This window comes from Phaenicophaeus curvirostris, chromosome 10 (genome assembly GCF_032191515.1).
Source record: "Phaenicophaeus curvirostris isolate KB17595 chromosome 10, BPBGC_Pcur_1.0, whole genome shotgun sequence".
NCBI classification, from domain to species: Eukaryota; Metazoa; Chordata; class Aves; order Cuculiformes; family Cuculidae; genus Phaenicophaeus; species Phaenicophaeus curvirostris.
The window spans coordinates 11,355,033-11,368,947 of record NC_091401.1 but is presented as its reverse complement, the minus strand read 5'-3'; the positions used below and the strand labels follow the sequence as shown (position 1 = coordinate 11,368,947).

At 36.9% G+C, this 13,915-nt stretch overlaps 1 protein-coding gene across 1 annotated transcript in view; it reads left to right on the top strand.

Annotated features, from left to right (window-relative positions):
- The window catches only part of RHBDD1 (rhomboid domain containing 1), a 31,850-nt gene that overhangs the window by 10,847 nt on the left and 7,088 nt on the right, over positions 1-13,915 (top strand). Inside the window, exons 3-5 of the mRNA XM_069864690.1 lie at positions 1-89; positions 1,713-1,763; positions 6,435-6,554. Of these exons, the coding sequence (XP_069720791.1) occupies positions 1-89; positions 1,713-1,763; positions 6,435-6,554 (260 nt within the window). The remainder of the gene's footprint in view (positions 90-1,712; positions 1,764-6,434; positions 6,555-13,915) is intronic.

Genomic DNA, 13,915 nt, shown 5'->3' with positions numbered 1-13,915 from the left:
GACTTCTTTTGCTGGGCATCTGGCAGGGATTCTTGTTGGATTGATGTACACTATGGGCCCTCTGAAAAAGATCATGAAGGCCTGTGCAGGTACAGAGTTGTGTTCAGTTTGTCAAATCTGCATGAGGCACCTACTGAACTTTACAAATAAGTCTTGTATATAGAAATTTGGACTATTCCAGCAAGTTTATAGCCAATTAAAATATTCTGGTTATTAAAGTTAATGCAGGAAAAAAAATAATCTTTTTTGCTTTAAATATGGATGATAAGAATCAGTAAATGTCTTTCAGATATTTTTATTTAGAGGAATGCTTTTCCTGTTCTTTATAAATGTTTCTTTAGAGTGAAATGTTTCACATAAGATATCAATGAAAATGTCACTTTGAATGAATTGCAGTGAAGCCATAAAATATGCCAGAACACAATGTATTTCCATGTTGATTTCTACTACTTGCATCCATGCTAGTGTAAGTCCCTACAGTCTGAAAAAGGTGGTGGGATGCCTGAGAAATGGTTACCAGAATTCTCAAGCTTTCCAACAACGTGTTAACTACAGCTTTTCATATTGTAGTAATACTTATTTTGAAAAAAGTGTATCTTGAAACATCTGTAGTATAACAGTCATTTTAAATGCAGCCCTGCAGACTTTTATATGAACACTCCCATAAATTTCAGTATTTTAACTGTAAGTCTAAGCCCTGTCATGGCAGCTGTGCTGGGTTTGATTGTATGAATATTTGGATTTTGTATCAGATTACTTTATATGTTGAGTACCATCAAGTTGACCATGGATGTGGTGTTTTTAGAGTGGGAAATTATTTATTCAAATGTGTATGCTTTTCACTAGAGATTTTGTTGCAGTTTGGTGGTACAGTCTGTAAATCCTGTATGTCTAACAGTTTTAAGTAGAAAGAGACAAAAGCATCATATTTCCAACCCCACTGGCGTGAAGAGACCAAGTGTCACATGAGTTAAATGTTAATATTGCATGTTTCTGTGGTGGAGGGGCTGTTCAATGGCTGTTAGAACAGTCAGACATCTCATCACTCTGCCTATGGAGGTCCAGGAGTCTCCATCCTTGGATGTTTTCAATACTTAATAAAATAAAGCCCTGAATGGTGTGGTTTGATTTCTTAGGTAACCCTGCTCTGAGTGGGAAGTGAGCTTTTCAGGTCTCTTCCAAAAGGTATTACTCTAGGATTCTGTGATAAAACCCACGGTGCTGTTAGTGAAATGTGGTGTGGGTATCCTGCTACTTGAAGGCTGCTGTGCAGTAAGACCTGAGGGAAAGTGTGTTCCAGTACAAAAAGTGATCTTTTTCTCCTCCTGTAGCAAAGCAGAAACAGTGCAGTGTTATTCCAATCCTCACTTTTCTGTGCATTAGCCCATTTTTATCAAGGCACAATCTCAGTGCAGAAATTATTCATTGTAAGTTCAAGAGAACATTTGTTAAGCGGGTTTGCATTTTTCTGGTTGACATGGATGTGTCACTTAAACACTGCGCGCTACCATAAAACTTGGAACATACGAGCTTACCAATACTATATTATCTAACTGATGCAAAAAAGATTCATAGACACTTGTGGTTTCACATTTGTAGTTATGAAACAGATACTAGAAGAAAGAGGACTTCAGATTCTATTTTTATATTTTATAACAAAACACCATGTGATGATTTTATTCTAATAGTACACACGTTGTTCTTATGTTTAGGTGGTGTTTCTTTCTTCACTGACCCTGCCAGGCCAAGGGACTACTATTCAGGTAAGTACTCCCACCCACTTACCTCAAACATATTCCAGCTAGTTAAATGGAAACATACAATACAGTCTTCTGTGCATATATATGTATATATACACACTTGGCCAAAGTAGTAATAATTTTAGCTTTCCTTTAGCAATTTCCTTGTTGGGGAATTGCATGGATGTGTTTCATATAAGAGGCTTTAAACCCGAAATAAAGGTCAGGACTTCATAAAACGCTGCCCTAAGAAATATTATCCCATTTGCAGAAGGTGTGGCAGAGGGAAATTGTTCCTACTGAAAGCAACCCTTTTGCACTGATCAGGCGAATTTATTCCATTCTAGGATAGGTTTTTTCCCTCCCTCTGACTTCTTCCTTTGAAGACTTTTTTTGAATAAAGTAATTTACATGCAAAAAGCCCGCTCCTCACCAGAATAAATGTAGGCTGCCTTCACAGTATATGGATGGATCATTGGAATACTGGCACACTGTGAATGCAGCACATCTGATTCACTTCTTATGCAGAACTCTGAGTCTTTATATTTGGAATGTATAGAAATAATAGGTGGAGGGCTTGTCTGGGGACAGCGGAGGAGCCAGCTGTGAAGAAGGGCTGTGTGCTGGATCAAAGCGAAGGGATGCCTGGTGCATCTTATCTCCTACAGTGATTTATACTCTTCCCTAGGCATTTGCTGTAAGAGCAGGGAAAATATATAGTGATAACTCCCTCAGATATCTGCCAGCGTGCAGTGGCTTGTGGCTTAAAGATGTTCTTAGCAGAAAGTTTTATGAGGGAATTTTGTCTTTAATAGCCCGTGATAGATTCTTCTTCCATGAATTTGTCAAAAGGTCTTTGAGTCAGCATGCACTCTTATAACACCTGCAACATCACAGAAGAAGAATTTCACAGTTTAATTCCTTGTGTAGAATCTGTCATTTTTGTTTGGTTTGAACGTGCTAGCTGCTAATTTCACTTGATGCATGTTAATTCATCTTTGGGAAGGGAAACCAAACCTTTGTTCTTTATGTACTATCATAGTGGTTTTTGTGGGTTTATAGGCTTCACTCCTGTGCTCCTCATTGTCATCTTTTTTCTCTGGTTGAAAAGTTGTAGTTTGGTTGCTTATGTGAAAACTACTTTGTATATTTGATTATTCTTAGAGTTCTCTGATGTTTAGTCATGCAGGGGTTTGTATTTCATAGTCCTCTATAAAAAGTGAAACGTGCTTTCTCTGAGCCCCAGTGAGCCAACGTTTGTACTGCTTTTATTCTCTTTGATGGTTTTGTCTTCCGTGATCTACCTCCAATTTTATTATTAAATTAAGTAGTTGCTACAAGTGAGATTATGGGCCCTTAAAATTTTTTTAAGCATTTGTTTTGTTATTCCTAACCAAAAGATCTTAGCCTGTTTTTCTTACCGAGGATTTTCTTACAAGGATTGTCATAACTTAAAAATGTATTCACCCAAGACTTCCATTATTCTAGTTCTCAAGTGGAAAACCACTCAATCTGAAGGCCAGTAAAGAAAGAAAACAAAAGTGATGTTGTGAAATGAATTAAAATGTAAGCTTAGACTGTGTAGTGAGTGTGAGCTGCCTGTTACCGTGACTGGCAGTCTGGGACCAGTTAAAGATGCTCACTGAGCTGCAGGTACCACTCAGCCCACTAGGGCCTGGCTGTGCTGCTTACAGTGCTCTGTATTCAACCTTCATAGAGACTAAATCTTCCCTCAGTATGCCAGTGTAGCAGACTGGGTCGAAACGGTGAAGATTTATATCAGAAAATTTAATAGATAACAAAGATAAGAATTTGTATTTGCCGTTTAAACTCCATAATCTACTGCAGCCGCTGCACAAACATCAGCTGCCTGGAGCTTAGGTGGGTGTAAAAGACCACCCTCATTGAACAGGAGCAGGTTCTGAATAGCCCTTTAATTTTTCTTTTCTGTGTATTCCTAAGCAGGGAGAAGGGTGGAGATTTCATGTAATATATCTAGCATGATGGGGAACTACATAGCAGCTGAGAAAAACCCCTTTGGTGTGCTGACAGCAAAGAAGTCTGAGGGTTTTTACACATTTTGGGCAGTCCCCAAGGTAGCCGTGCTGTTACTTGGAGCTGTTGTGGATGAAAGGGAGGTGAGGAAGAGGGTTAACATGAATTATCCTGTCTTCCAAGCTTGGCTTTAGATGGAACCACTTTTTTTTTTTTGGTACTAAAATAATTTCTTTAAAATGACTTACAACTGCAATTTAAAAAAATGTATATTTATGTTCATTCCCTGTGTATACACTCTGTAATTGTCTTTCATCCTATTTGCAGAAGCCTTTATGGAAGATTTAACCTTTTGCTTGGTGTATGATATATGGAATAAATTTGGCCATCTGTAAATTAAGAAAACTCTCTGTAGTGTCATAGGCTAATGATGCATACACAGTACAGCCTTACTTTGATTAGGTTTTCATTTTCTGCTATCACTGATTTATTACTATCTGCCTTTAAATACCAATTGAAATAGAAGAATAGATGAAGTTATGATCAGTTATTTCATGAAACAGTAGAAGGAAACAGCTTTAGAACTAAAAATGGTTTTAAGTGCAATTTTAACATGTTTATTAACTGAATTAGGTTTTCTCTAAATGAAGAAAGTATCAGGACATTTGTTTTGATTAATAGGAATGCTTTGAACATGTCAATATTACTGAACTGTTTCTTGTTGTAAAATAAAAGATTATGGCTTCTTGAGCACTTCCAACTTGCTGACGGTGTAAAACAACAGACAGACAAAAATTTACGGTAATAGAACAAACTTAAAATACAATATAACTTTCTTTCATCAGATAACTTCATGCTTTTAATGCCAGAATTTTTATAGGCTTCATGCATGCAGCTTTGAAGCTTCCAAATAATAAATTTATAACTGAAAATGTTAATTAATTAATGTAACGTAGGAGAGAATGTGGGGAATACATGAAGATTGCATCCAAAGTGTTAACATTTAACAGCTAAATGATATCTTGCAGTCAGTTTTATTTTTCTGCAGTTGTCTCTTAAATGTAAGGAGAATAACTGAAGGGCTTTTTAAGTTTGTAAAAAATATGACAGCAATTCATCCAGCTTAAAAAAAAGGATAAGAACCTTTTCTAACCCGAGGAGTTGCTGATCATTTGAGCAATGGCAGAATTTCAGGTTGCTGGGAAGAATTTCAGGTTGCAGTGTTCATTGCAGATGTGTGAGAATTCTCCTGGCATCAGTTGTGTGTTCTAAACAGGAAAAATTTGCAAATGGTCAGAATCACATTTTTTTCCTCTTTGTATGATGTATTTATGTCTACATGCATCCATGTGCGCGTACACATGTATATAAAATACACGTGGGTGTAACTGCATAATAGACACTAAGGAGTAGAACTTCTCTTGTAGAGAACGACAAGCAGTCATGCTGTGCAATTCTTCCTGCTTTTCCTGTATAGCATTACCATAGGATGTTGCTATTTTCATTTGTCTTAAGGTTCTAGAGCTTGGGATTTTTTTCTTGAACAGGATCATTTTTTTAAAAGTCATCATTTATATGCCCTCATTTCATAGTCTCCCTGTTACTCATCACACAAACTCCACGAGAAGGTTGCATGCAGAATCCGTATAGCTAATGGGATACCCTAAGGCTGTCATTGATGCTAACAATCCATAGACAAAGGGAAAAGAGAGGCTGTGTTTTGTACAAAAATATTTTGAGTTATTTCATTTTGAATAAACTATGTCCGTTTTCTCTCTGTTGGAAGAAACTGCCTACATCTGGTTCTTCCAAATCCCCTGTCCAGCTGTCTGGGAGAGAAATTAAAGTATCACCCAGAGCTTTGTATTTTGAAGATACAAAAATGGAATAGAAAAGTGGGACTTTTCTCCTTAGTTTTTCTGAGTTTAATTTTTTTTCCTGTGCTCAGGCAAAATTAGGTTGTGTTAAAAGAAGAGTTTCACTCCATTCTCTGGCCAATAATCTTTTTCATTTAAAGCTCACGTGTTTGGGTGGGTGATGGTTTGTTTGTTCGTGGTTTTGACAAACTTTGCAAATGGTCAGAAATTCTTGGTTGTCAGTAGTGCAGGCGATGTGCAGTTGTGACATGAAGTGAACTCTGAATGGTGTGTGGTTTCGAGAGCAGACAGAGCTGTTCAGCAGCGCAGTATTGGCCATGCACATTACTGCAAAAATCTGCAGGAATGTGCTTTCTAGGTCCAGCCTTGAGTTTCTGATGGCAGTGGCATGTATTGTTCATGGGCACTGGGGGAAAATAAGAGAGAGCCTGAAACCTCCCTGTTTGGTTGTTGCTGTTCTAGTGACATTGATAAGTTGTCCAGGTGGTGACAATCAACATTAAAAGGAGCTGATGAGAAGTCTTTCAATTTCTATGTGAAAAGTCTTAATAATGATAATTCTGTAATACTTATTTATAAGAATTATAAAGAACTGAGATGTTTGATCCATCTTTTTGTTGTTTTCCTTCCTCCTGCTGTCTGGGTTTGTAAATTAGAAAGTGCTTCATGGCACACGTTGAATCTTAGTAATTGAATCTTAGTAATTTTTTCTTTCCCATATTAAAATAGTTTGTGGAAGAAAAATAGCATAAAGGTAATATCCGATTTCACACTCTCCTACTGAGTAGCAGCACTTTTTCTTTATTTTGTATTAATTTTACAGACTATTATGGCTATCCTGGTTATCAGTACAGAACACCAAGGAGCTATGATGATTACACAGGTGGGCTTACTGAAGAAGAACAGCTTGAAAGGGCAGTGCTCAACAGTCTTAATGAAAGAGGTAGGAGTTTTATTGCATTTTAAGTTATGAGTCATACTGAGAAGGCGGGGAATGTATTGCTCATTATTTATTTCCAGTATTTTGGGTATGTCCTCAGAAAGAGTTGAAAGCTTCCTGGTAGAATTTTCAGCAAATGCAGTGTGGGTTTTCTGTATAATTCTCTTTGTGTTATTGCATTTATTCATAAGTGCTTACTGTTTGATTACCTTGCTGCTACTTCAGTAATAGAAACGCTTCTAACTAAGCTGCCATGCAAAAAAAAAAAAAAAAAAAATACAACCCAAAAAAACTCCAAAACTTACCACTTATACTACTTTTTAAAGTAGTGTATGATAGAAAAATTCATGTTACCAATATTTAAACTTTCTCTGTGTGTATTTGTGCTTTTTATACAAACTTACTTAACAAGCAATGTACTGATTTCCTACTCTTTGCAATGTCCTGTTCTGTCTTAAAGGAAGCTTATACTCTAGTTAGCTGAAATACCTAAAAAGAAAAGAAAGATAGAAATGTTTAGAAATAAAAATGTGTGTTTTTCAATGAAATTTCTTAGTTAAATTGGTAGAAATACATTCTTTAAGATAGATCTTATCTTTTCATAATACAAGTGAAATCAAGAAGGGAAAAGAATACTTTGTAGAATCTACTTCTCACCTTCTGAATACTTCAAGACCTGAGGGAATATCTGTTTAATAGGGCTGACAGCAACTCCTTAGAGCATCTCATGTAACATTTACATCAGCTATGCAAGATTTTTACATTGAAGTGACAAAATGAAGGACAGAAACGAACGTAGTGTATGTTGTCTGGTATTGAGATAGTTTTTCATATCAAACATTGCTTCCTATTATCTGTTGCGTGTCAATATGGATTCTTTTGGGAATTCAGCCAAAGCTTTCAGTGCTCCTTAACTTAAGAAATCTGAAAGATTTCTTTTAAATTTGCTGAAGCTGTAACGTTTAATCTTAGCAAAAGTAATAAATAACCCAACTGAATATCTTGTTAATGTCATTTTCCTTTTTCATAATCTTGCTATTCCGTCTTCCTGGGTGCAAGGAAGCATTCATTGTGAAAAGGATACAGAAGCCTCTACTTGTAATTGCAGCCTTTAAGACATGGAGTAGCATTCATAAATCTCTGCACAGAAAATTAATTTACACCACTCCATTATGGCTGTCAGGGAAATACCAAGCGAAATATGAAAATTAATAACTTGACAAATCATCACTTTTACTTTCACACCTTCTGTGAGCCTGTTTTTTTATTATGAAGAACATAATATCTGGCTGCCTTTTTTGTTTAATCGCAGTATTAGCAGCTGTCCTTAATGTAACCATACTGTGCTGTATCTCTCATCTATTATTTACTTGCTGTTCTGCTCAGAAGAAAGGTCTTGATTAGAGTGAGCTGTGGGCTTGGATTTTTATTGTGGTGGGTGTTGGGATTTTCTGTGAGTTGAACTTCTGACTGCCTGCCTTTCAGTCTCAATAATGCTAAGAATCCCTTGCAAGCTCACATCTTTGTACAAAGCAATTTTACTCTTTTTCTTGAGACTAAGTTTTTTTTAAACACGTAGATCAGTCTTTGTGATTAAAGAGAAATACCTGTAAGTATATTCATCTTATGCTTTATAATGAAACTCTATATGCATTTATTTATTTATGATTTAAAACAAAAAAAAAACCAACCCATCCATGCCAAGTTTTTAGTTGGGCAAGTATGGACTGGTCATAGGCACATTGGCAGTGTAGCTGTGAAATATTTAGGCATCTGGCTTACCTGTTCTCCGTTTGTTTTGGTTTTTTTTTTTAAGGATTCCCATTTCTGTTTTCTTCTGCTGAGACTGGACTGTTCATTAGTAGGCTATGTAATTTGCCAAATCTGTGGAAAATTGTGATAAGAATGAAAGTGATGTGATAACTATAGAGAAATGCTATATAAATCAGGGTTTTTCTCCAGTATTATCTTTTGTTCCTCTAATTGTAGGAATGCCAGTCTTTGACTAGGATGGTTTTCTGTAGAAATGTCTTAAAATAGATTATGTGCTCAAATGTGCAGTATCTGATACCAGATCAAAATATATTTCATAAAGATATGTGCTAGGACATGCATCTGATTCTTCTGTTTTCTTTTTTATTGATTTTGTTAAATTGAGACTGTACGTGATCTCAGGTGTCCAACACTACTGTCAGAAAAAAGCTCTCTCCCTCAAGGAGAGCTCTTTTTCCAAATATAGTTCTGAAACTGGAACTGTGCTCTATGATCCTGATACCCAGCACTTTCTTGAGGCAAATTTCCAGGCAATTAAATCAGAAAACTTTTATCATTTCCACGCTGAAAGTTTGGTGTATGCTTAATATATGTAGCAGACTGCTTGCAACAAGAAGCATAGCCAGAATTCTATTAAATATTTAATGAATGTGTAGCAACGTTCTTCCGTCTGTCTCTTTATAAAAATAGTTGATGTAGGATTAAAAAGTCTACTTAAAATTGGAACCAAAAAAGTCCCGATTCTCTTGGTAATGGTGATAAAAGTTCGCTTGAAAGGTAAGACAAAGCACCACAGCCTTATCTTTTAAAACAGAACCACAGCCAATGAGCACCTATGAAATACCATCGTTCTGTAAAGCAAGGAAATCGTTCTGTCGGAAAACCTCTGTTTACACAACCAGACAGGTTTGCTTTGGACAGCTGAAGCAGTTACTCCTCCTTGTTATCTAAGCTGGTGTTCATTTAACTTTGCCTGAAATACATTGGACTGAAAATTGAGAGCTTGGAAACACCTTTGTTCACAGTTCAACTGTTCCTGCTTCTGCAGTGATGCAGTAGGAGAAATCGAATGGAATGTACAACTGGAACTGGCAACTCCTTCAAATCCAACTCTCATATTTGTATGTCAGCAAGCTGTATCTTTTTGTCTAGATTAGTGATCTGAAGCTGCAGTGTGTGTAATAATAGTTGTTTAAGCTTTGTGTACTCTTGGCCTTTCAAGACACTTCTGTACATCTCTAAATAGTGCTTAAGTGTTTTGAAAATACTGGGTTTGAACTTTGCTACTCTAATCTCTATGCTAAAAAAAAATGAACTCATCTTAAATTTTGAACAATAATGTATGCGCACTTATTAATGTGAAAAATTATGAAAACAGGAAATATTGAAGTATTGTGACAGCAGTTCACCGAAAGGAGTTTAGAACATCGTGTCAGGTTCAGTTTGACACCCTGATGACATTATGCCTTTCAAGGCTCTGTATTTTGTCCTGGTATTGTTTGTTTCTCTCTCATTTGCCCTGGATTTATAGCCCTGTGCTTCAATCATTATTTTTGGTGTTTAACATTCTGGAGGTGATGGCTGTCTTTTGCAATGCAGCACATCACATTTCATCAAATGCTTGGTACTGTATTGGCTATGTTTGGCAATGCCACCTGAAGGATTAACTTCCTTTGACCTTTAGGTAACGAGCTGACAGTGATGTAGTTTTTAAGTTCTGATTATCACTACAAAAGATTGTGAGATAAGAATTTCAGTAATGATTAATTTTGTTTGCATTTTAAAAGTATAGAGAGCTGACACAAGATATTGATTCAGATGTTCATGCAAAGATGTATATGAAAAGCTGCTGGTTTTTTTTAATGTGACTCCCTAAATGTGCATAAATTTTTGAAGGTCTTGCCAGTGCTGCTTGCATTTAGATGGCTTCCATCTTGCAAAAGTTAGAGCTGCCAAAGAAAATTAAAATAGGAAGAAAACACTTTGTTAAAGAAATAAAGTTAAGTCTTTGGCTGTAGCTAGAGATGTTTTTCTTACATTCACACTACATCTCAAAGCATGGTTTGCATATGTAGGTAGGGGCTGTTCTTGGCGGTCTGATCCCAAACTTTGATACAGATGGGAGTCTTTGCACTGACATCAGTGGTTTCTGGATTTTACTTTGTTTCTTCCAGTAACTTGAACTTTCTCTTAAAGGAACAAATGTTGTTCCTTTCACAGTGGGTTTGGCAGGGTCACCTTGCTGAAGAACAGGCAGTTCTGCTTAACAGCTGTGGGCATAATTAGAAGAAGCTGTATGGGAGCTGCATAAAAGCACTCTTCCGCTTTGGGGAAAGTGGTGGTTGCTGTGGAGTGGCTCGAGTCTGCATTGTTGTCTTCATCCACCCATCCATCTGGGTTTCTTAGTCTTGGCATGAGGAAACGGGTATTGTTCAGATTTTCTTTGCTGTTGTGTGTGTCTTTGTTAGGCAAACAGAAATGCAGTAAAGGAAAAAAACAGTGGGCTTTTTCTCCAAATGTGATTTTTCTATATATTTTGATTCTTATGAATGTTAATGAACTTAGTCTGGGAATGCTTTTGGAGGTGAACTAAGGTCAGTGAATATTGCTTATCTTGGATTTACCCACTATTTACTACTCTAACTCTTGTGGTTTAGTCATTGGATTAATTCTATAGACCAGGTATAGTTTACATTTTTTTCATTGAGACCATCTTAATGATGTTCTGAACCTTTTTCTGATGTCTTGACTGAATTAATTAGTATTTCCTTGTAGTTTCAAGAAAACTCTTATCTCCATGTTATGTTTCATTGGCCAATATTGTGGCTGCGTTCTTGTGATTCTAAGTCCAAATGTGTCCTGGTTTGCTTCTCTTCTATAATTTTTGTTTTCTATCTGGAGTCCCTAGCTTGCATTTTAAAATACATCTAGTTGTTTTGAGGGTTACATTCCCTGCTGTTGTCAGTCTGTAGCAGTAGGCTTTCGGATAGTTTCAAAAGGAATATATGGGACAAGTTTCTTTCATATTCAATCTAATATGACCACTTTCGTAGGCGTAAGTGAGGAAGTTTAGCTTGCCCTGAAAGATGGCCAGACATGAGCCAGCTCTGATTGAAAAGTCTTAGTTTCATTAATTCAAGAAGTTTTTCTAATGCAGTTTGTTACATTTAGCAAGCTTAAGTATGGACAGATATGATCCTTTCTGCAAAGGATGCACTAGAATCACTGGTAGATGTTTCAGATACAGTTCACTGAGCATTGCAAGATAGTAGTGAATGCCTGCACTCGCTAAGTTTTTTCAGTGCCTTGGTAGAGGATAGGTGGTACCATTTGTATCCTGTGTGTAAATGGTAGTTGGAGGCAGCTGTGAAAACTACATCCCGTAATTCTTTTCTGAAGGGCATCAAGTCCAGCAGTGGTCCGTATTTTTCACAGAAACGGTCATCGAGCACTGGAACAGGCTGCATGGGGAGGTGGTTGAGTGACCATCCGTGGAGGTGTTTAAAAGACAGGTAGGCAAGGTGCTCAGGGGCGTGGTTTAGTGATTGATATGGTTGGACTCGATGATCCAAGAGGTCTTTTCCAACCTAGTGATTCTATGATATCCTATAACTTCTGCATAGTAGTCTTGGTTATTTGTTGTAAATGCATAATTTAAGGGTACAGTAAGCTTTTCTGAGGCTGATGGTCTCTAAAAATGTCACCGATGTGCTTTTAACAACTTTTGTTACTTTAATGGAAGCTTGTTATTTTGATGATATGGATACAGTAAAGATGAGGCTTTGAGGCTTGATCGGATTAAACTAAAAAATCCTCACATATGAAAGGATGAAAATACCCATATTAAGTCTTAGCCATATCTTCTCCTAGCCAAAACAAATTTTCAGACCTTTTGGAGCTAATGTTTTGTATGTTTTTCAATTTTATCCCCTCCTTTTTTTTTTTTTTTTTTTTTAAAAAAAGACTGCCTTTTCAAGATTGATCTCGCTTGCTCTTCTAACAATCCAGTTGGCTTCATTGTATATTGCTTCCTTTCTAACTTCATTAGCCACAACTAATTTCCTGCTAATTTGATTTTTTTTGCAGCCATTCCAAAGCCCAGCACAGAAACAGTAGTTAGACATCCGTTTGTCTTCTTTGCCAGTTTATGTTCAAGTCTGTAGATGAGGAATGTTGGCACCAGGAAGAATAGTTTGCATCATAGCATGAGAAAATTCTTTCGTATGTTGACAGAAACTTAAAGGGCAGTGTTAGGCACAATAGCCTGGGCTATTAAATGTGGTCTGCTTGCAGCTGAGTAGGAGAAAATTGGCTGGTGGTAAGTGCTAAAAGCCAAATCTGTCAGACCATATAGCATGTCTGCATTTTGCAGAGGCAAGGAGATGAGAGAATGAAAGCAGATTTGCCATTTTATAGCTTTTTCTTTTTTTCAATTGCAGTTCCTGTTTGGCTTCAGCTCTTTCTGGAAGCCCCCTAGTCCTTCTAAAATACAACAGTAGGGAAAATTATGTTGTATATGCACTATGTTTCCTTAGGATTCTCCGTACATCTCAATAATTGCTTAAACTAACCTTAAGACTTTGCTAATTGGCTGGAAGGTATGAAAGAACTATAGCAATGCTGGGCATTTGACTCTAGCTTCTCCCCACCTTCCAGTTTACTTTTTCCAGTTCTGTAAGCATTAAAAGTCTGGTTGGTTATGCATAAAAATTGTGTTTGGACATTTATCAATGGAGAGAACCCCCATTTTTTCAAACAGAATGCTTTGAACGTTGCTATTTTGTACTAAAAAGCAAAGTCAGGATTATCCTACAGGCATGGCAGTGTAGTACATTGTATGCAACCCATAGAATGCCCACCAGCAGTTTGTGAACTTGGAAATACAAGGAATTCTATCCTGGCATTATAACATAGTTAACAGGACTATACTATTTATGGAAGAAATACATTGTTTGAAACTGGCAGGAATGAAAGCCAGGCAAGTGTTCTAAGTTGTTATGACATTTCATCAAATATTTTAAAGCCACTATTGCTTAGTATTTTCATTAAATGAACTATGAATCTTTCATGCATATTTTAACAATCTTCATGTGTTTCTTGAAGGCTGTCCTTGTGGGGCCCCCAAAGATATCATAGAATCATAGAATAACCAGGTTGGAAGAGACCCACTGGATCATCGAGTCCAACCATTCCTATCAATCAGTAAACCATGCCCTCAGCACCTTGTCCACCCGTGCCTTAAACACGTCCAGGGAAGGTGACTCAACCACCTCCCTGGGCAGCCTGTTCCAGTGCCCAATGACCCTTTCTGTGAAAAACTTTTTTTACTTTTCCTTTTTTTCCTTCTCTTTGCCTTTCAGGTGGGATCTACACAAAATAGTTCCCATGGATTTTTTATTTTAAAATCCAGTGTTTCTGTATAACAGTTCCGAAGGCAGTGAGCTCTCCTGCAGATTGTACCAATGATATAATCCAATTAGAAAGTTTTTACAGCCTTTTTTTACCTTAAGAGCTGATGGGTTGGAAATTAATATCAGCAATACTTCTTTTCAGGAGGTCTGTGCTTAGGAGGGTTCCATGTGTGGTGATTG